This window comes from Oreochromis aureus, linkage group 9 (genome assembly GCF_013358895.1).
Source record: "Oreochromis aureus strain Israel breed Guangdong linkage group 9, ZZ_aureus, whole genome shotgun sequence".
In the NCBI taxonomy this organism is placed as follows: Eukaryota; Metazoa; Chordata; class Actinopteri; order Cichliformes; family Cichlidae; genus Oreochromis; species Oreochromis aureus.
Window position 1 is genome coordinate 27,004,951 of NC_052950.1, and position 23,910 is coordinate 27,028,860.

Consider the following 23,910-nt stretch of genomic DNA (forward strand, 5'->3'; position numbering starts at 1 on the left):
ATTACTACTTCAATTGGTCCAGAAGGGCACTTCTGCCACAGAGGATAAAACAAAAGTGTCTTGAGCTCCAATTCACTGCAGGTCACTGGCTGGAAATCATGAGTACACTCTAAAGTGAAAACATTACCACATTAGGTATTGATGTAATATAGAACAAGCATTCATTGCAGACTTACGGTCAATTATAGTCCATTAATGTGCCCTGTAAACAAAGCTGCTTCCTAAGGTCCTTGAACCCTTTCACCTACATCTTTATCTCTTAGTATGCTCTCTGTTTGAACATTTCTCACGTTACCGTTCAATATGATATCACAGAAGTGTGTGTAAATGGTAGACCACTCCAGTGTTTCCTGTGCCATTTAACAATGTACAATAAAAAAGGTTAAGATTCAAAGGAAAATCCTCTCCCTTAAGATTTTCCCGACAAAGGTCCGAGGATCTCCAAATGCTTTTCATATGTTGAAGAATCAGTCAATTATTTTGAAGAAGAGCTGCCGCCCAGGATTAAGTGACTTAGGAGTGCAGTAGACAGCTGCTTCCCTCTCTCTGCTTTAGCCTCAGAGACTTCCACAAACAGCATGGCTTGTCAGGGCTGATTGCAGTGGCACTGGGGCAGATAAGTCAGTCTTACTATTATCCTATGTAAGCTTGGAGTGCCAAATTACAACTTTAGCCTTAAACCCCCACAGAGTTTGCTTACGAATGTCTTAAGCCAGAACAGCGAATAAGAAATCCTGTACTAAAAAGCGGGGACGGCCAAGGTTTGAGGTGACACAAAAAGATGTGAGTTTGATGGGATGTATGCGTATATATCTCCGTCTGGTTTCGGTTCAGGCTGTTGGGTCTTTTTATTGCTGTCAGCATCTTCCGTGGCTCATAACTATGATGTTCTGACAGCTTTACAAGGACTGTAATTTAAATTTATTTCTACCACACCATCAAACCTTTCACCACTTCAATGTCATGTGTGGCTGGTCTAACATAGAAATCTTGTGGCACAGCTCCATTATTAGGTCTGGATTTTTTTTCTTGCCTGATGCTGGTCACATCATAAAACACTAACAAATAGGAGCAGATTTACAAGCCTTAGGAGCATTATTAGATTAAAGAGGTAAAGTTCTTGGGGATGAATGAAAATAGGAGATTTCCAGTAATTGCTGTTACTTGCATAAGTACATAAGTACAAATAGTCAATAATTAATTACAACATCAAGGAATAAAATATTTCCCATCTGAAATATTGGTAGTTTTAGGGTAGTTTTATAGTTAGTCCAAACTAGAGGGTTTTTTTTCTGTTCCCTTCCTCCCATTTTATCTTCCTCATGTTCTATCGCTCCCTCCATTTACTCCCAATTCAATTTCTCCTAGGCTCCTTACTATGTGATTTATGACTTCTGCTGCACCATAAATAACAGTAAAAAAAAAAAAAAGGTGGTTTTTTACCTTGCCCACGTACTGCGGATCTGACCCCATGTACTCCTCCAGTACAAAGAACTGGTTCCACACCCAGCCCCTTTTGACCCGCTGAAATCCAGCTGCCCCATTCCTCATTGGGCCCACCAAGCTCCTGGTGTGCTCCCTCCCCGTCCTGCTCCGTCCCAGTGGCGGTAAAGGTGGACGTAAATAAGAGACCGAACCCTCGTCGACAAGAATCCACAGGAACAGCAGCAGGCAGTTCCTTGTTAGCATTGGCGATCTGTGCGGTTCAGGTCCCCAAGTTAAAGTCCAGTGACGAGAACTGAGCCACAGTGAAACAATTTGCGATGGCGTGTATGGAAAATGGGTGGCTCTCCCGGGTCTGTCAGGATCCCTCTTAGAGATTTGTGGAGCTCATCACCTGAAGGAAGGAAAACAAATATTTAGTCAAAAAGATTTCCTTATCCTCCAGACCTGCACCAAAATGTAATGATACAGCATTATTATTATTATTTTATTCTGATTAGAGACAGTCCAGGAATGTCTTACAGCACTTGTGATTATCACAGGTTGATATGAGTGCTGTTATCCTGCTATTCATAAATGTCAGTGAATCGGTAGTACACCGTAGCCTTTATTCTTCCCCCAACCTCCATGCTTTACTTTTTAACTGCACAGTGATAAATGACACTACTTTGATTTTCAAGCATAAAAATAATTGTTGTAATTATTTGCCTGGTGATAGATTACCTCTACACCAGACGGTTCTTATTGATGCATGCACTAATTATGTAGGCTACTCATCTCTTTAGTGAAAACTGAGACTTTATTCTCGCTGTCAAACCACTGTGTGTGCCACTGTGCTGTGGGCCTGTCACTGCCATGATTTCCCACAGAGGTTCAAAGTTATGTATTATTTAGTGACGCTTTAATGAGAGGTTGCTGATGAGCTTTATGTTTTGCCTCACAAACCTTCTCTTAGTATGAAACCCACTGAAACCCGAAAGTTGAATTCTTTACTGAAAAAAACTCCTGACGAACGTTGCACGCAGCCATCTGAAAATAAAATGTGATACATTGACAGTTCATATATCAAATTGACATGTGTATTGTGTAAAATGTCAGCATGCTCTCAGTGATTTCTTTAGGATACGTTGCTTTCTTTCAGGCATCGCTCTTTTGTGGAGTGCATTTTGACAACTAGTGGCCACAGGAGATTGAACCTATTGCTGTAGTGTGTCATTTGACAGACATGTATTCTACAAAAGTGGCACCTCATGCAGAAGATATTCATTATATATATATTACCACTCAAAGACATATAATGTTAGATTTCATTAGAACTTACAGTATATCCAAGAGGTTTTGTTTGCATAAAACTCATTAGAAGTTCATTTGGTCTGATTTTAATGAGTGAAGGAAGAATTTAAAAAACAGTTCCAACAATAATGATTGTGTTGTGGTCGGCGTGAACAAAACACAATCCTGTTGACTGTTGCTGCTTGTGCTATAGCTGCAGATGTTAAAGTATGAACAAACCTAAACTGCTTGGTAAACATAAGAAATTAAGTTGCCTAAATATTTATGTTCATAAATTATGTTAATGAAAATGCACAGACTGTGTGGTGAAGAGAAGTAATTCCTAATTTTGCCTGCCTTTCTTAGAGAAGTCTTAGAGACTTTTTTTCAGTACAGTAAACATCTTGTTTTATTACAGATTGTTGTGACCTAAACATCGGTGCATTGGAGAATTATTTTTTTTACATGTATGTGAAGTCATTAATACAAAGTACCTTGCTGATCACACGCTCTCTCGGTCCCAAAAGTAAGTTACCACGTCCCACAGTGTTAAGAGCATAATCTGGTGACTTTAACAGGGCACACTGGTGTGTAACGAGACTTAATGCTGATACATGGCCACTTGTATTGATTAAACAGAGGAAACTAGAAATAAAAGCCTGCCTCTAATTCAAGCCAGCTTCAAATGAAACTTTTCTTGTTGCTGTTCATCTAAATAATGGCCCTGCAGTATTTGCAGAAATATGGCATGCAGATTTTAGATGATATTGAAACAACTCAACCGTGCATTTTTAATAGTTTTTCTGACTGCTCGGCCCTAAAAAGATGATGTGGTATACTTTAGAGTGGTGACCTAACACACATATCCACCAGTCTTAAATAAACAAATGAGAATGGAACACAAAAACAAGTCTGTTTGTGTGTGTCTAGAGATTATAGAGAGAAACAGGATTGCAAAAGTACATAATTTAGAATCCCCATTTTTGTCTGCGTATAGACAGACATAAAAATATACAGTTTCAAACTAATTTACTTGCAATTATGGATGTCAGGTGAGTCTTTTTTTTTAAAATTATTATTAATAAAAGGACTGAAATGGTATTGTAATTGAACAATCACTCATTAGACCATTGCACTGAAGAGAATGAAATATTACACAAGGAGCCTAATTTGTTAAGCTCATTCATTATTGAGCAAATGACTGTTGTACCGAGTGTTGCTGTTCACACCTTGTTTACAATCTTGACTACCATATCAACACTCACGCATTCAACTCTGGCCTTGTTACAAGACACTTAATTGTGCTGAAAACAAGAGAAGGCAACCACAAATGGTTGGAATGAAGAATAGAGCTAATGGTTTCCACACCTGGTTTATTATTCCTCTTTCCTTCCTAATGCACTTATAAGCTGTACAGTAATGGAAGACAGCGTGCCTCTAATTTCATAACTGGAGCCCTCATTGACATCATTGTCTTTGATTAATTATACTGACTTGGAACATCGGCTTCAGAGGAAGATTACTTCAACAAGGTTATGCGGTGTAACTGGATCCATTTATTCTCTCTGTCACGACAGTATCTTAAAAGTCAAAACTGATCTGCAAAGTTCTCTGTGCAAAATTGGCAGGAACTGTCTTGACATGGGTCAGACATGCCTCTCCCGCAGGTCACTCCTCATTTAGCATCGACATAATGGAAAATGACTGTTCCCATAATTCCTGGAAAATCACGATCCTCTGCCACTGTACGGTCCTGGGAGGGCTCGATGCATATTTTATGAGATAAGTTAATTAGCATATGTCTGGCTTCGGTTGTGAGCCTTGACCCAGGTGTCTACTTCAGATAACACAACGCAGTAGGCTGACAGTGTTCTCGCACATCACCTTCAATAATCAAACAACATATGGCTGGCCGATCTGCTGGTGCAGATTACCACCCACAAGAAACTCCCACAGAAAGTTATTAGTCGTCAAGGCTGCTATAAACATGACAAACGAATAAGTAGGCATTGACTTTTGGAAAAGAGGGGAGAAATGAGTCATCTGGATCAAGTTGTTGTTTTGCAAACACATTAATGTCTTGGTAGACAAGTGGGCAGAGATATTTGTTTTCGTCCTTCTTTAAAAACTGCAGTGTTTTGCAGTGGCGACCAGCAGAGAATTTGTACTTGGAATAATAAGGTTAGGGATTTAGCTACGTTTGATATACAAAGGAATTTATCTTGATTTCATATTTTAATTAGAGTGCTACCTGTGTACAATACACACAGGTAGCACACAAGGCCACCTTATGAAAGAGGAAGGCTTAATCAGTAACACAATTGCTACAAAGCATTCGCACAAAGCACATCTTTTCTTACACTGTACATTGTTATTTTCTCTATTAATGTAATATCTTTTTTTGTCAGGCACAGTATTCTCCATGTGACGCTCCAAATAACAAGTAATACCACAATATTATTATTTAATGTTTTTATAATTTAGTACTGCATGCTGTTATTTTCCTCAGACGTACCTGTATGAGAGGTTTTACCATCCTGTCCAACCCTAACAGCAGCATTTAGATTTCCCGAATGTACAACTACCAAATGAGATTTCACTAACCTTGTGTAAATGTTGAGGATCATCTACATGAGGTTATTGACTTATATAGAGATGAATAAATATTCCACTGATTGTAGAGCAACAGCATGCACATTTCACTGTAGACAGAAGCATCAAGTAGTGCAGCCTGAGCAGAACAATGCAAGAATGTAATACATAATTTATTGTCTTATGGCTTCTTTTTTCATAAATCTTCGTAAAGATTTTTGCACTTCTGCAGAAGTGATGTTGAGTTTATGGATATGAGGTCACAGACTGTGATGGACACATGTTTTGCCAGACCATGAATGACCTGGGTCCTTATCCCTAGTGCTACAATTTATACTTTACAAATTGAATTCTGTGCATAGGAGTAATGAATCATTCTTGGCAACAGGGGTGCAAGGGCATCTCAGAAAGCTTATTGAACTCTGGTCTGAACATATCCTAGGCTCGCTTCCCGTAGCTCTGCAAAACTCCAAAGCTTTCACCAAAGATTCCTCTTGTGGAGACTCAAGCAAACTAAAACAAGTAAACATTTTTTCCCTCTTTAACTGTGTAAAGTGTACCTTTCTAAACAGAACTGAAAATCCTTTTGTAAATACTGGACATTGGACCACATTTAAATTTTATGTTGAATGCCATGTCTGGTCTCCCTTTAGAACAGACAAGGCTGTTCTAATAATCTCAAGGGTTATATTCAAGTAATGTGCTGTCAGTTTGTTTTACTTATTTATATAATGTTTGAGAATGTTATACTGACATTTTTTATGAACCCAGTCCACAATCCTTAGTTCTTTTAATTCCTCAGTGTGTACCAAGCATAACCTTTTTAAATGCTGCTTCATGAGAAATAATTTGTCCTTTGAATATAGGTGTTTCCGCACAGTGCTGACTCATTCACCTCTGCATTATTGTTAGGCTTTTCACTCAATTCCCTGAGACCACCTACATATACATCTAGATAAGAATTGGTCTCCCTCTGTCTGTGCTTATATGTGACAAACTATCAGCTGGTGATATTAAAAGATATAACGGTATTAGGATCTATATGTGTGTCTCTATGTGCATTAAAGAATCTGCAACATAGTGGGAGTTTTGTTTCCAAGTTTTAATAGGAAAGGACTTGTCACAGTTCTATCACTACAGTGTTCAAGGCAGAAATCTCAAGTACAGCTCTGACTGAGGAGAAATATTTGCACTAAAGCTGAGGACATGTGAGGAAAAAAAAGTGTCAGGGAAATAACTGGAAGAATTTTTTTTTTTTGTAGAGCTAAGGCAGAAGAAGACAGTAATATCATTGAAACCCTTCAGGGAAAGAGTGGGAGGAGAGAGGTGTAGGTGGAAGCAATGTAATGAAAATGGGAGTAACAACACAGCTGGCCAGTCAAGGTAAATTATCGAGGAACACCTCATGCGTAGGTTATAGCACAACCAAAGTAATGAATAGTGAACAAAAGGGCTCCGTTAGTTACTCAGATAAATTTACTTATTTACCATGCAGTTGGCTTGCCCTAAAATACAGTCCTTTATTCATGTGTAAAATAACACAGCTAATGTTGGAAATTGAAACATTCTTCACTTTCATTCATTGGAGGGCGTCAGCATGTAAGGTCTATAGCACAAATGTGCAAGCAGCACGAAATGTTGTTCCCTGAACAATGAAAACATTATTATTATGATGTGATAAGTCATCTTCCTTACTTTAACGCGTGTTACTTCTGGAAAAATGTTAAATTTTGTTGTCGATATGAAATACTGTGGGCATAACAGGAATATGATGAATTTTATTTTCCCATAGGTACCCTGTGGCATTCTGTCTGCAATACATTCGTGTCCACATCTATCAAAGTTTCAGTCCTTCAAAAAGGTTGCGTACATATTTTGCTTCCAATCATAAAACGTATTGAAAAGTTATCACAAAAGTTTGGCACTTACACTTTGGTCCTGTAGGGAAGTGTTTCTCCACTTTGCATACACCCTCAATATGTGTCTTATTTGGGCATCAACAACTGGAAAAGCATTCAAAAAACTACCTTGCCAACAAATAGATTCAGCAGCAAATAACCCTATTGATTTGAAAGAGGTGATACCACTGTTAAATGCCAGTATGCATTTTTAAACTAAACTGTTAAATTGGACTGTTGAAGAATAACTCTATCCTTTGAGTTTATTACAACTACAAGACAGTAGCCCAAAACAGATTCTTTTAATAGTGACAAATGGCAACTATACTTGTTGCCAAGACTATTTCTGTGATGAATGTGCTTTGATGTTTGTTAAAGTGCAACATCGACAAAACCAGAAGTCATCACTACAAAGAGACTTTGCAGGGGTTTTGGTAGTCCAGAGAAGCTGCTTAGGAAGTATACTTTTACTGCTTTCCTTGTTTCACATACATAAACAATGCGATGTTTAGATATCACAACAAGGACAGGGAGTTCAACTGCCTAAAATGACACATTTTGTACTGTACCGCGTTGTCCATCTTGAGTCTTTGTCATTTGCACGCCGGTAGCTAAGTATTGCTTTGTGTGCACCGATTTCTGTCTGTCTTCCCTTTTGAAAGGGAAAAATAAAGTTGTAGATGCTACTGGTATTTATTTTAATAAGTTCTTATGTAATTAAGTTTGATGTCTTGTCAAATTATTGTAACTTTACACGCTAGTGTCTGAGATGCTCTGCTCTAAGACTATTCTACAATCTTGAGCATTTCTGTGGGCCCCAGAGAGTGAGACGTCTTCTCTCCAGCAGTTCAATTTATATCAACTTCAAGAGATGACTTCACCCACTGAAGTGATTAGTCATATCAATAATTTAAGCTCATCACCTTAATAGTTTGGAACAAGGGCCTTCACTATTTGGATGAAGTAGTTTGTGAAGTAAAAGGTGTTCCAACAAAATAAAAGGCTGGTATTTCAGTGTGTCTGATACACAATTAGTACTAGTATCTGATCAGACGAGGAGTCAGCAGATTGCTATTTTGAAAGGACTTTGAATATTGATCTAGGTGTGCATGGATTTGGCAACATGCAGTGTTTTTGTAATGAAAACACTGACAAGTGATTGCCAAAAAGCGGAGTTTTATAATAAAGTCAAACAAGACGGGCAGGAAATGCAAAAACAGCTTGTTTAAGCCTTTGATTTGAAATGTCTGTCACCCTGTCACTTCACTTTGACACAAAGTGTCAGTTCTCACATTGCCTTTGTTAAACAGTTGAATTAGAGGCGAAAGGCTTCACTTCAGTCACACCTCGATTGTCTGATTTAAAATTTAACGTGTTGGTGTACAAAAAAAAAAAAAAAAATCCCAAATACCCAAACTATTTTTGATTACACTTAATATAGTTAGACTTAATACATAAGTCTAACTTATGTATTAAGTTAGACTTATGTAAGTCTAACTTAATACATAATGTATTAAGTTTATGTAACAATGTATATTGTTACTCAGACTTTTCCATTTTTTTCTGTCAGCACTTATAGTATTTTTTTAATACCCAGGTACACCAAAGAATCACAGTAACAAATATATTTCCCCTATATCCTGATAAGCCAGTCCTCAGCTATCTTTTATCACTTTTTTGACATCTGAGGTTTTGACAGATACAAATATTCAGAGTCAGGAGACATGCCTGATCTTATTCTGGAGCAGTGAAAGACAAGCAGCTACTAAGATGAAATGAAACATCCCTGTTGCCCCAAGGCAGCCATGGTGCACCAATGGTACACAGGCAACTGTCGTCATTCAGGCAGACAGTTCACAGGGATGCCAGACAACAACAAATTTTTGACCTTGTGATTTGAGCTGCTTGAAAACAGCACTTAATGAGGGATTCCCAGCTCTGTCTTGTGGCATTTAGTATCACTTAGCTTTTTACATTTTTTTTTTAACATAACTGGTATCTTAGAGGATCTATTTAGAGTAAGCAGGTAGGAAGTCACTATCTTGATGTAGAGTAGAAGTCTGCATTTGAGAAGCATGACTGCAGCAGTGGTCCTCAGAGTTTCTCACTTTAAACTGAATGCATTCTGTGACAGTACCTCTGTATGGGGCTCTGTCTCTAAGAAATAATCACAATTCAATGGATGATTATTGTGTTTATGCCAAAAGGAAATGACTTCCAGAAATATATTTAGGAGCAGATTTTTTATATTTCTTTTAAGTAGTGAAGCTGTTGATCCCATGTCCATTAAAGTGCAACACTGGACCAGTATTCTCACACACACACACACACACGCACACGCACACGCACACACACACACACACACACACACAGACACTAGCTAAGGAATAGCTTAAAACAAACTTTGAATCATTAGGATGATTTATGTCTGCCTTGGGGAGTTTGAGACTTGATGGAGCTCTGTAGTGAATACACTTTGTGCAGGACACTGTTGCACTAGTCTAGTTCCAATTTTGTACCTGGGAATAAAAATTCTCCATGAACTTTTGACTCCAGCTGTCTGTGTAACACTTGATGAGCCATCTATGGTAAGCAGTGGTTAAGCTATACATGCATTTGTTTGTCGCTATCTGGTAGAGTCCTCTTTGTTTCATACTGATCCCAGTTAGCTGCTTGCAATGTAGAAACCACAATTTGTGTTGATTACCTTCCATTGTGGATATTGATGAACCATGAAATTTCAGCAGCAGTGCTCATAATTCAGTAATGGCTGTGCACTGGTGAATGCATATTTGGGATATTGTGGTGTCGATTACAAATTAACCATACCAAGTGCACGACAACCAACAGCTAAAGATTTATGCTAAAATGTGTCCAAAGCTGTGGATACCTGATACTTTGGAGATTATTCCAGTCATAAATCTGTCACCTCCTTATCAGTTCAGAGACAGATAGGGGAAAACTGATGATGTGCTTGCTGGGGTGTTTTTGGAATCCTTGATTACTTCAGCTTGCATGGCTTTCCATTGTATTGTCATTTAAGAAAAGTAGACTAGATTACAAACTACAACATCTTTTCAGCAGTTTAGTTTTGTTCATTTAGGAACTCTTCATACCACTGAGTACTCTGTGAGACGGTATAACACCTTGAATATAATCCAGTGATTATGAAAAATGAATTCGCTATGTGTCCTACTGAACGAAGGTTGCCTATCTGTTAGAAACTGAACTTTTCCCCCCTGAAGATATGGAAGGCTTAGCTGTAGAGACAAAACTGGCCTGAGGCAATAAAAAAAAAAAAAGCTCCACACTGACTCAGCTCTCCCCAGCGTGAACATGTCTGGATCCCCTGCCAACAAAATCTATGATGCAACAGATATCGCTCAAATGAAAGGTTATGATTAAAAAGGAAAAATGTATAAAACTTCAGACAGGCACCCAGGATCGGAATTCTGTATTTTCTTTCTAAAGTTCAGATGCTATGGATAATCTGTGACATGCTCCACACATACAGAAAAGAAAAACTGGCCCTAAAGGTGGAACAGCTCAAAAGTGATTCCTGGTTCATGCTGTTTTAGTCAAAGCTACTGCTGTTCTCTGATCTGAACTCAATGAATGTACATTAAAATAAAAGGTGTGACTGTGAAGACCAGTCAGTGCTCAGCTTGAGCACAGACCCAGAAGCCAAATTGGCAGTAGGAGGAATCTTACTTTACCTCGCTACTATAGTGTACGCAGTAGAAGCTCAGATAGTGCTCCGGCCCCTGCTGCTTCAGTTCGAGCTACGGAAAGAAATGGTCGAAGGCCGAATTTTGAACTCTGTTGCTGCCTTACAGTGTGTGCCATTAAATTCTGCTGAAGGCAGCACCAACTATTGACAGACAAGGTTAGAGAAGGCAAGTCAGATTATAACAAGACTGATAGCACCAGGAAAGTGGCCAAGTACCGGTTCTCTTTAAGGTGAGAGAAGAAAATTAAGTTTCGAGTTGCAGAAAACCATATGTAATCAAAACTCATGAAAAGAAAAAAAAAAAACCATAATTGTCATGAAGAACACTGGTAATTTAATGTAAATGCTTTTGCAGAAAGGTAGATTCTAATTTCTACGCTAGAAAAGTTTAAAGGTAATTGAGGATAAAAAATATCTAAAACATCATTTTATGAACTTTATGAAAATTATTTATCCCAGATATAGAATGCTAACTAAAATGCCAAGAAGCAGAGTATATGCAAGTGTCAAATAAAGCCATTATCTTCTGTCTGCTTCCAGAAACTGCATTGCAGGTGTGCATTGATCTCCTATAGTCTCACTACATACACAGAGTTTTTGTTGAAAGATTAACAGTACAGTCAGCTGGGATTAAAGTATAGAATAAATTCATCCAGCTGTTTTAGTCGACTGTATGAATTTTACCTTTTGAGTCCCAAAGCCCAAAGGACTGGTAGATGCAAGAAATCCACCACCCAAACACATTCTTATCAGCTATAACAGGGGATTGTGTAGTTAAATTACTATTAGATTACTCTATTACCTCTATACTAATGTAATTCCATACATGACATACATTTTTTACACGAGACAACAATTAACAATCCAAACTAATGCTGTTCAACATTGCAAGCAGTGTGGAAAATAATTGAACTGATAGAGCTTAAGAGAAGATTATTTATTGATTTGTGTTTTTTTTTTTTTACTTGTATTTATATATTTATTGTGACATTCAATTTTTATACTGTAAAACCATCAGAATTTCAAGAACTGCAGTGAAAAGAACATTTTTGGTCAAACTGTCCGGTCCTAGTATACACATAAACATTAAACTTCCAGTGAGGCAGATAGCCCTTTCTAGATTTACCTTACAAATTGGAAATCTTTTAGTGAGGCAGCAAATACAGCACATTAAAGTCAGTCATGGGATAAACTCTTTAATGACACTCAGGAACAACCATTTAGCATCGCAAAGGTGTTACTTTTGGTCTGTTAAGCATTATTTAGTTGTTTGTTGACTTGAATTACCCACCTTGGGACATTTCACTCCCCATGTAAGCTGAGAGGAGTTTTAAGGGGTTATAAGGGATTCTATGTATAGACTTTTTTACTCCTGTAGACGACACCGATCTTATAATTAAATACTGGTTTGGCGACATGTAAAAAGAATGTATAACCAGTAGAAGTTCTTTTTGCTATGTTCACTAGGCCATAATATAATTTTTGTTCATAAAATTGAAGTCTGACAGCTGAATTATTTCCACATGGTTGTTTTTACTTTGGTTTCACACGTTTGATTGGTGGGACAGGCAGAGAATCGTATTTAAATATAGAATATATTTAAATATCCAAATGCAATAATATTTGAAGGCCTATGGGGCACTACGGCATTAGCACTTAATTCCTCACTCCTTATCTCTGCTGTTGCTCAACTTTGGCTACTTCAGGATACGCCAACTTAAAGCTCTGATTTAGCCAACTTAGTGATGATTACTGAGTATTGTCTAGCTGAGCCAGAAAAGTTAATTACTGTTGCATTCATCAGATTAAAACATTTGTTTTAATTAAAGCATTTGTTGTCTTTGTCAGTAGGTGTGTACGGTGAATGAAGTATGTTGCCTTTTTAGTGACCTTCATCAGCTATTTGCACATCTGAAACTTAAAAACGAAGCAAGCGATGTACTGCAAGTTGGCCTCTTTAATCACAGCTGAACAGCTTTTGCCTATTATAGCTGTTGTCTTCTTCTAATTACCCTGATCTAATAAGTGCATTTGCTTGCTGTGACAGACACATATCCCAAACTGTTATGACTGTCATTATCCGGCCGCAGCATTTTTCAGCCAACGCACTTCCCATTTTTGCTTAATTAGACATTGCTAAATGTTAACAGATAAAGCTTGGGCGAGCAAGTCAGCCTGCGTTCAGATTTACACCCGAGCAGAGCAGATGGCAATAAATTAGAAATGAGCGAGAGAGGGAGAAAGAAAGAAAGGGAGAGAGAAATGAGTCTAAACAGTTTCTGAAATCCCGTTTGATGGTAGCAGAGAATGAACAGCCTTTGCTCGCTTTTGTGGTATTTTTGAAGGTGTTTCTGTAGATTCTAATCAACAGTTTGGAGCTGATATTATGAGCAGTTCCGCCTCTTCCCACCCTCCCTCCTGCTGTTTATTTTGTTTTCCATGATATTGTGGTTATGTACTTAAAAGCATAGCTATTATGGAGGCCTGCTTTAATGTTGCATCTTATATTCAACAGTCAGATCAAAAGCATTTTACCTAATAAGTGTCTTCACATCAACCGCAGCTTCTCTGTTATGCTCATCGTGTTGATGCAGGGGATGGATCATAGTTCTCATACAGTGAGAAAAGCATGTGAGGTTGAAGTGGGGGAAAAAGTCCATACTAAGTCAAACTTTTAAGTACTTACAAATGTATGAATTGCAAGCTTCTGCATATTGTCACATGCTGAATCTTTAATCGGACTGACATCTCCACCTCTGCAGTCAACTGAATGCTAATGGCGTCTGACTTTACACTGAAACATCTGCTGTGCAACAAGTAAGTCTTGGACAGAAATTAAAACGTCCCAACTTCTGTTTGTCACACGCAGTTAATAATTCAGGCGGTCTGGAGTAACAGTTGGCCTGTTGCCATCCTGGGCTGCAAAATAAACTTCTCTCAACTTGAGAAGTAAGTACAAAATAAGTTCTCTGAATAAATTTCCTCCAACTTGTGTTCAATTGTGTTGCCTGCCTTTTGTTTACATTTTCCCTTCCACAGTAATGACTACAGTCAACGGGGGAATTCTCACCCAAAGAATGCCTTATTATTTGATTATTTGAGACAGCTCTAAAAAGCGCGTGTGTGTGTGCTCGGCGATGCTTAATTAAGTGGCTCTGATGCTGCAGAGCCATCACTTTTGCGATTGGAGGACGGGGGAGAACTGAAAACAAATTAAGCCCTTTTGGTATGCACTATTGACAAACAATGTGGTGCTCATGAATATGAAAATCAGCACTTGTGTGGTGTGTGGCAAATTCATCTCATGACTGACTTTCTCATGTCTTTAAGTTTTATTTTACAATTATATAGTTATTTATGCAATGTTTGAAGATTATGCACGTTGAAGAAATAATGACTCGTCTTCAGCTTTTACTGCTTTGCATTACCATTAGTCCATTTTATAAAGTACACATGGCAAAAGTAAGCATAAACTTCACATAATCTTTAGCGCACTTGATGGGATAAACAATGGTAGTGACACATGATTTGGCTCATCTCCATAAAACTACTGCCATGTTTTCCTTATGGTAGTAAGTTTGGCTTGGCTTTTATTGTTTAACCCTGTTGAATTAATTATGAGGATTACATTATACATCTTTTCATACAGATTACCACAAGTATTTAACTTTACAATTTTATTCAAAATACAACCACATTAGTCTCTCTTTCAGAACAAGATTCATCGCTGTGGTTTTTTTCTATTACCATAGTAATCTAAATGCAAATTTTAACTGCCCCTTTTTCCACCAGAATGATGCTTCTGGCACAGCATGTGCACTAGAATTGAGATGTGGTTTTTCCCTTCCCATTCTACCTTTGTTACACATAAATTTTACTTCCAGTGAATAGAGACTGCTTATCAGGTTGACATATTGTAAAAGATGTCACTAATTGAACCAAAATAAAGCTTTTTGGTTAGATGCTGACACATTTTTGCCTGTACGTTCAGGAAAAGCGATAAAAGTAGTGAGGAAATGTGCAAGGATGCCTAAATAGCGGAATAGGATACTGAACTAAATGATGACATGGAGCAGTCAGTAGGTGAGGAATGGATGGCGGTTGTCTTTGGTGATGCAGATAATTTTGAATCTAATCAAATTATGATTTGGGGAGTTTACTTTTACATAAAACATGCATTTCTTAGAGGATATGCTGCATTTATCATTTGGACATAGATGGAAGCTTTTCAGAGGTTTGCCGACTTTGATTGCACATAGAATGAGGAAACAGACACACACACAAACACGCAGTGTGGCGGCACAGACATCCCGGATACAGATATGGATTGGTGGCAGTGAAAATCTTCATCATTCCTGCCTTCCTTCTTGTGCCATCATCAATTTTCCCTGCATGGATATGGTCCTGAGTGACACCTGGGAAGTTGCTTTCCCCTATCTCCCCTCTTCTGCAGCACTGTAAATACTTCCACAGCATAGGAGCTGAACGTGCCTGTCCTTCTGTAACTTTAAACCCACATGTTTGAGGTCTGATACCAATAATCTACCTCTGCACGCTGCTGCTTTGGCATTGCCACTCAATTGTACTCTACCGACGTGGTCAGGGATACTCATGGCCTTTTCCTATCATTTTCGTTTCATTAGAAGCTGTGGAATATCAGAGTCCATATCATTCATTTCTTCACTCAATTTCTGTTTGAGTTTATCTAAAATGAAACACATCTGCCTCTCGCAATTCGAAATTACAAAACTAATCTGCAAGAAGAAAATGCTGTCCAGTCCCTTCTATTTATTTTTCTTTCTCATATCATTCTAGCAGGATTTTTCCTGCATACCAAAAGAAAAGTTTGTTTGTTCAGAAAAAAATAGAACATTTTGGCCTGATGTTTGGGGAAAGAAGAGCTGTACTTATTTAGGATGAACCTGGAAGAAAAAACATAAAAACTAAATAAAAGGTTTACACTTTGTGGGCAATGAAATCCCACAGTCTTCTACTCCCCTGTTGCAGATTTAAAGGCTTAGGATGTTTAAATGAGACAGGGAATTTTATTCTCTTGACAATCTTTCCTGTTAACAAGCAGAGTTTCAGAAAACTGAGTTCAGTGGAAGCCTTTTTGGTTTTGTTGCGAAATTCTAAACAATTTTAATCTCCTCAAAGCTGTCAAAAACAGAGAATTTCCAATACAGCGGGAAAATTTCCTGAAAAAAAGACCAAAATAAAAATGAGACTCAAAGAACTGAGTACTGCTGACACTGTGGGTGCCATCAGTGCTTGTTGAAGTACCTGTTAAGAGGCTGGTGAGTGCAAGAAGGCTCTCCAGATGAGGTTAATTACACACTTTTATAGTCTTTGCTGACAAATTGTACTGTCTGTGTATTAATGTTCTAATGTAAAGAGGATTTAATGTTCCAGTTAAAATGTTGTTATTTTCCACTAATTCACAACAGCTTAGAAAGAGGCAAAACGATCAAGGGTCAGACAAATGCACAGGAACAAAAACCTGTGCAAAAAAGTACTGCTAGGTAATTAATGTACGCCCACTCCTGCACTGATGGAAGTGGAATCGTTTTTTAATCAAAAATGCTAAATTGTAGAAACACTGTAGTGAGTGACAGATAATTGTGTTTTTTGTGTGTTTCGGAATTGCATTTTTACATCTGATACTGTGTGAATTCATTTGTTATTTATTCTCCCAGTCATTTTGCGACACAGACTGGTTTACTTTATTCTTCAATGGGCACAGTGATATGATTATAGAAATTCCAAATCTTAATCGTCTGGTATTAATGCTTTGCTGTAATGTGGGTGTTTGAACAAAGGGATGAAGTACTGACAGCACCTTAGAGCACTTATCTGCTTCTACTATTCAAGAGAACAAACTTGTATCAGAGGCTGGCGTTTTGTTTTAAATTTGGGGCGGGTGTTGTGGGCTCTGTTTCCTCAAAAGGGATTACTCACATTTATTTCAGTATGCTTCCATCAACTGCACTCATAGTGTCACAGCTTTGCTGATCTGAATTGAGGTGAAATAAAACGCAGCATGATCCAGCAAACTGTAAATGAGGGGAGGGGGTGGGGCAAAACATAAAATTACTTAAAACAACCATAACGTTTTAGTCTTTAAGCTTGGCTACTGCTAAAACGCCAAGTTTTCTGACATGCAATCTGAATGCAGTTTAAGTAATTTTAACACATTGTGTAACTTTGACTTTTAACTAAACACAGATGTTGCGTTATACTTTTATTGAGACTTTGGCAGGTTTAAATTATGCAGAAATAGCTTGTCTATTCTGTTTTTGTATTTTTTTTAAACCCACATGTCAACTCAGCTTTTAAACTGACTGCTAGTTTTTATTTGAGGAGATACAGTAGTCTTGTTTTTCCTATCCTTCAGCATTCTGTCATGCTGATTTGCCTTTCCCCATCCCAGTATCATGATGGATCGAAGCAGAGCCACACAGCTTGTTCTGGGTATATCTGAAACCAGATAAACTTTGCACAAGATTGCTAAATACAGCATACAGTGCAGCATTAGCACTGAATGCATAGTTAATAATTGATTTTGAACATTTTATAATGATCATCAAATGCCTGCACTCACTTCTGTCTTGCGGTCAACTCTGTATGAAACTTGGGTTATGTGACCTACCAAAACAACATGTAGAAACACTGAATGAAACAATAGCTCTTAAAAGTTAGCAATTAGAGTATAATGAGAAAATGCTATCGCAGAGAGGTTGTTTTCTAAATTATTTATGTGCTCAAATGGATTCAGTAGTTTATAGCAAATAGATAAACACCGGCATGAGGTCACACATATGACTGTTATTACTACCACAGAAATACCACAGAAACTCTATAGAAAACCCAGTTGAATATGTAAGTAGAAAACACTTTTTTTTATTTGCATGCCCCATCTAACGAATGTGAAATGCCAGCATGTATTATCAAATAAGCAATAATTATTTAAGATATGACCTTTGTGACAACAAGGAGGAATGAAAATGATGTCCCAACTAAAAGAGCACGCACAAAGTGAACAGTCTCTTCACATTTTGACAGATTTAAATATGAGGCAAAACCGCAGGTATTTCTATTGTTGGCCTACATCTGTTGAAACAAGTGATAACGAAGATGCAGTGTGACTGCAGGGAGTCCGCTACAGTTCTGGCACACTGAGCAGCACATTAACATTTAGATTTATTACGCAGAACCGTTGTATACATAGGTTCAATGTGTCTCTTAATCAGCCTGTGTGAGAGAAGGACTAAACTATTGATTGGTGTTTCATGGATCGAACACTTGACATTTTATTTTGGGACTATCAGGACAACCTCCAAGATAAGGAAAAGAGAAGTGATCCTGACCGCATATCCCCATTTAAATGTTCTGAGGTGGTTGCTGTCATTTGAGATCAATGTGGATGCACACCTATTCTTCTTGAGTCATTTAGTGGGACCTGTGATCACAAGACAGAGGTGGAGGATATTGCATGTAGTTTTAAAGCTAAATGGTTCGTACTAAACCTGGTATTTCCTGCCCTGTCTGACCCTAATTACTTGGAAGCATTGCCTAAAACATAAAAAGAAAAAGGTTCTTTAAAGCAGGGGGATGTACACCACATCTGTTCCTTGGTCGGGAAAGGTCTGGCATTATGAGCATTAATGAACTGTTAAATTAAAATCATCATCAAAGGCCAATTTCACATGGCGAGCAGGCCGTTTTTATGTAGCTCACCCCTAGTGACCGGTGAACATTGAATTTCTGAACCCAACTCTGACAGTAAATGCAGCCTGGAGCTTGTTATTTATATTATTTATGTTAGCTTAGTAAGTTATAGTTTTACTCTTGGAGCAATAGTTTCTGTTGTGTGAGCGACTGGACTTGTGCACAGTCAGACTGCTACATCGTTAACAAAAACATATCAGGAGTCTGATTTGTTGTCCTCTATTCATGAGCAGTGCCTGTTGTGTATCTGCTGATGTAATTTACACTTTCTTTGTTGTCTTCCTCTTCCTGACACATTGTCAGAAGAGTAGCCTGCATCACTGCAACAGACTCACCCATACTACACAGTTAGTGATGTTAACTTAGGTTTGTTTGGGGCTCCTGGGCAACTTTTATTGAAAAATCCTGGTTTAAGTGTTGTGAAACAATAACATTTTCAGAACTGTAAGACAAATGGAAGAAGAGAGAAGCTGGTTTAATTTGCATGTAAAAGACAAAGTGTAGTTATCCGCGTTTGTAGACAGAAAAACTGATTTAAATGAGCTTCATCCTTTTCTGAATCATTAATTGATGAAAAGCATGATTAAAACATGCTATTCTTAAATGTAAGGTGACACATCTAACTTAGATTGATTAAATAGCTTATATAATCAATGCATCTACATAGCTCATATAGATGTAAGCCCTTTAAGAGAAACATTTAAAATGGAAAAGTAGAATATCAGAAGAATGGAAGAATATCATATCAGTAACACAGCCAGGTTTATTTCTCCTTTATTGGAGTTATGTCCTTGAAATGAAATCTCTTGACAAAAAAAACCCTCTGCACCTAATTTCATTAACCGTTAGGTTTTGCCAAGTCAGTGAACCTAAAATGATGCAGTTGAACTCTCTGGTCTCCACTATCTGTCAAGGGTGGGGGGGGACAGGTGTGGGAGTGAATCAACCTTAGACCAGTTTGCCATTCTGTGGCCTCCAGTCAACCTCCACTCCTCCTCGGCTTGCTCTATTTTATCCTCTGTTTTAATGGCTCTTTTATTTTCTCTCGCGTGGTGCACATTTTCTGCTCAACCATGCTGCAAAATAAAACTAGAAAGGGAGAGACAAAAGCAAATATTTTTGTCATGGTGTTCTGGGTTATTAGATACAGAATCACATTAAGCTGAGTCTCATTATCAGGGTAAAGATAAACACAAAGAACATTTGGGTTGGAAGTCGCTGATGTATAGTTATGATCATGTCATTGGTTTAGGCTAATGGGCTTCTGTGTTTTTCATGTGTGTCCATGTAGCCAAATGGCCATGCTGGTATATATGTATATTAAAGTGTGCGAGTTTGTAACTGAGTGCAGAGTATCTCACTGTTAATGCAAGAAGACACAGAAGAACTGAGCAGTAAACATTTCTTTAGGCTTTTCATTGACTTGCAAGTGTTAGAAACCCAGTAGACCAATCACATCATCCCAAACTAATGGTCCATTATGCACATTTCACACGCTTGAAATTTGGTGTAATAATTATCTAATTAATTAATGAAGATCAAAGAAATGCAAGTAAAAGAGAATGAGTTCAGGGTTTTGCCTTAGGCGGCCCTCGGTGACCACACTATGTGATATAAATGATACGCCTCACGGAATCTCATCTTCCTCCCCTTTAGCAATTTGCACTGCAAGCTATTGATGTTTGCAGCATTGCACCCCGCACTGCAGGGTGATATTACTGTGCCGGCAAAAAGGTCCACTTTAACCTGTAATACCTTTTTGTGCAAATAGAAGAGGGAACAGTTTGTGAGTCAGTGACTTTGAGGTGGCTGTTTGGTGGGATTATCTTTTTGAAACTGTTGTGATCTCATTTATTTGGCATTTCCCCTGCCTGCTGTCGTCTGCCACTGATTACTGAGAAACAATACGAGACACAAAGCTGTCAAAGAGCATTAGGACAGGCAAGGATGATATGCTTTCAGTTAAAACAGAGGTTGTTTTTTGGGGGTTTCTTGTATACACAGCACACTTCCAGCTCAGCGTAACTTCACGGCATATAAGCCTGCGCTTGTCTGAAATTGAAAACAGATTTTATAAGTAAATAAAAAAGCTGCTACATGCGTCTTTATTTGACTGATAATCTGTTCCTTTGAGAGTTTTTCTCAGTTTTTTTTCCTCACAGTTTGACTTCCATGTCGCTCCCCTTTCCTGAAATTCCTTTTCAAGCTGTCAAGTTCTCATCTCAAAGCACAGATAATGTAATGGACCCTCAGCTGAGCCTCACTATTATAATAGAGTGGCCTGACCCCACAGGCATTCAGAAAGCTACTTAAGCCCCAGTGTTTTTCAGCACTTAATTAAAGTGACACGAGCCTCATTCCAACAGTGTTTAATCAAAGCATTCTTGAAGGTATGACAGTCTTTATTTCATTGAAGTGGACTGCTCATACTCTTCAGTTTCAATGCAGATGAATGAAGTTTGAAAGGCAGCAGTAGTGTGTCTTGTATGAAATGTTAGAATTACACAGGGACTAAACAAAAATGTAAACTTCAGAGTCAATCTGAGTGCGCATGCTATTAAAAATGAATTGGCACTGGGATTCAGTTTGTAGTGTTCATTGATTAATATTTAAGAATTCTGAATGCTGTCAAAGAGGCCCCATCAGCATTTGTAATCAAGCATCACAGTTCAACATTATTAGCCTCAAGCAGTGCTGGCATAATCACTCAGCCAGGTAATATTAAAAGGTGGGCTCTTTCAGGGCCTCAAGTGACATAACTGCCTTAATCAAACAGTTATCACGCAAGAGGCCAGAGGGAGAGGGAATAATGAGAAAGCAATATCCTAGATTAAGAATTAGTCTTTTCTGTAATGGCCCTGTCTCACTGGGTCAATGGTGCATAATGGTATGGCATACAAAACTGGAGAAGAAGATTTGAGGTTGCTGCACTAGAGTTTCATGACTCACACTGATGGGAAGAGAACGGGAACATTTTTCCCCCGCAACAAACCAAGTCGAAACAAATAAATAAATAAAGAGTACAGGACTCTGGCTTTTCCTGCTCATAAACAAAGCAGTTAGGTTTACCTGATAGTCTGTCTGTGTCACTTGGTTTCCTCTGTTTTGAAGGCTCTTTATATCCTTTAGCATTTGTGTGCATCTGTGTTTGTCATTGAATTTGGAAGTTAAGGCTAATTATCAGTAGTTACTCGTCTATTTAAAAGCTGCAATATTGACTGTTTAATTGTTGCAAAAAGTACATTAATTGACTTCAGAAAAAGAAATATCTCTGTGCTGGTTTATTTTATAAAGGACTCTTTCAGTATTTAAAATGGTATAATATCTTTTGTCTGTTAAGCAACAGCGCTGGACCTAAAATTCCCTTTGGGAGGAACTTTCTCACTTGCTTTCCTTCTATTGTACTTTATTCTTTGCAAGCTGTATTGAAATATTGAAAAGATGGAGTCTAATGCTGACAATAGCTATAAAAGGTTTATGAATAACTTCACATACCACATTTCATCTCCTCTACATTATTCTGTTCCAGTTAGCAAGTAAACTTTGGGAAGAAAAGGTGTTGGCATGTGGTGAAACTGGAGCAGGTTAATGTGAATTCCTTTAAAAACAGAAAAAAAACCCCTTTGCCAGAAAATACAAACTATTCATCCATCATCCATTGAACTGAAGTGAATATAAAACTATTCTATACATAGGTGTTTCAAAGCCATCTCTTACTGTAAGCTGTATACCAGGTATGATGTTATGCAACAGGAAGAAGATATTTTTACTCTTTGCTGGCTGTCGGCTGCAATACACTCAACCTCTACTTCTACATCTGTAAATCTAAACACAAATATATAGATAAGCTGCAATGTTTAAATGTTTATAATCTATTATTTTAATCACACGTAGCTGATTTCACTGCTTCAGCATGAACAAGAAGTATTTTCTTATTTGGCTATAAATGACTAGAAATTGCATCCATAACATTCCAAAAACAACAGTATAAGCGGGGGGGGAATTAATCTTCGTGTGGATTTTTTTTTTTTTTCTGTAGAGGAGAAAATTAAGTGTTGATGAGCAGCTACTGTGAGGCATCGTCTGTATAATCTGACAGCGCTATGCGGCTCCTTTTTTTTTTTTTCCAGCTGCTTCAACCATCAAATCATTATTTTCTCAGAGTAACTGTTAATTATGTAATCCCTGTTCGTGTGATAAGATAAGAGATCAGCCATGTGTTTCTTGAATGAGTCACATGTACCAGTTATTTGCCTTTTTTATTTATTTCTTTCACAGTTATCGTGCGTAACATGTAGAGACATAATCATCACCCGTCACCCAAAAACATCTGCAGAATGTTTTAATTATGTTTCTTTGAGGTGGAAAGTAAATGGCTCTCTGTAGAGTGAAATAAATGGATTAAATTTTTGTACGCAATGTTGCAACACCAGTTTATACATGGATTACATGGAATTTTATTGTTTTTTTTCTTTGACTAAATCCAAGTTTACAGCACATATTTTGTTGTCTTAACCACGGTCACAAACCTTGTCGTATTTGCTTTAAGTCAAAACACGGTGCACCGTGCAGTCCTGAGTACTTGTACTGTGTGTACTTTGACTCTTATTCAATGATGCAATCAAAGTGCCACATGTCAAAGTGCATTAGTAGTCACTTAAAATTAATGAAAGTAAGTGCACTGGTCTACAAGTGGGGTCCACATGTCGGGTTAATGTGCAATACTCCAAAAACAACAGAGACTACCACTATTGTTGCACGATACAAAAACATTTTGGGGAATAATTCTCACCCTAACTCTTAAAATCACACAGTCTAAAACAGATCATCACTGCCAGTAAGAAATAGTTCTCTTGAGTCATGACACTAACATAAGCTGTTGTACTTTTTTTTGTTTTTTTTCTTGGATGCAAGCACACGCGAGTGTTGCCAGTCACTTGAATATTGGCAGCAGTAGTTAATGACACTGACAGAGAACCAAAAATTTAGTTAAATCATCAATGTCACATTTCTAGTTGAATTATAACATATTTCAGTTGATTTAATTCCTAAATTAAAGATGTTAGTCAAGCCTTCAGATGTTCTTTTAGATACAATCAATATCCTTAACCGCTTTTCCAACTTTGTGAGCCTGGAGTGTATACACTGTCCCAGTGACTAATGGCGAAAGGTGTGCTGCACCTCTGAGTCCATCACAGGGCTAACGCAGAGAGACAGACAATGACCAGTTAACCTGACAAACATGTC

At 37.8% G+C, this 23,910-nt stretch overlaps 1 protein-coding gene and 1 long non-coding RNA gene across 2 annotated transcripts in view; one reads left to right on the forward strand and one right to left on the reverse strand.

The window, feature by feature from the left end:
• Positions 1-23,910, reverse strand: part of LOC116324447 (cadherin-12-like) — a 99,721-nt gene that overhangs the window by 66,389 nt on the left and 9,422 nt on the right. The window contains exon 2 of the mRNA XM_031745040.2: positions 1,444-1,837. Within this exon, the coding sequence (XP_031600900.1) occupies positions 1,444-1,689 (246 nt within the window). The 5' untranslated portion in view covers positions 1,690-1,837. The remainder of the gene's footprint in view (positions 1-1,443; positions 1,838-23,910) is intronic.
• Positions 1-23,910, forward strand: part of LOC120441656 — a 59,412-nt gene that overhangs the window by 10,247 nt on the left and 25,255 nt on the right. The gene's annotated exons all lie outside the window — the stretch shown is intronic.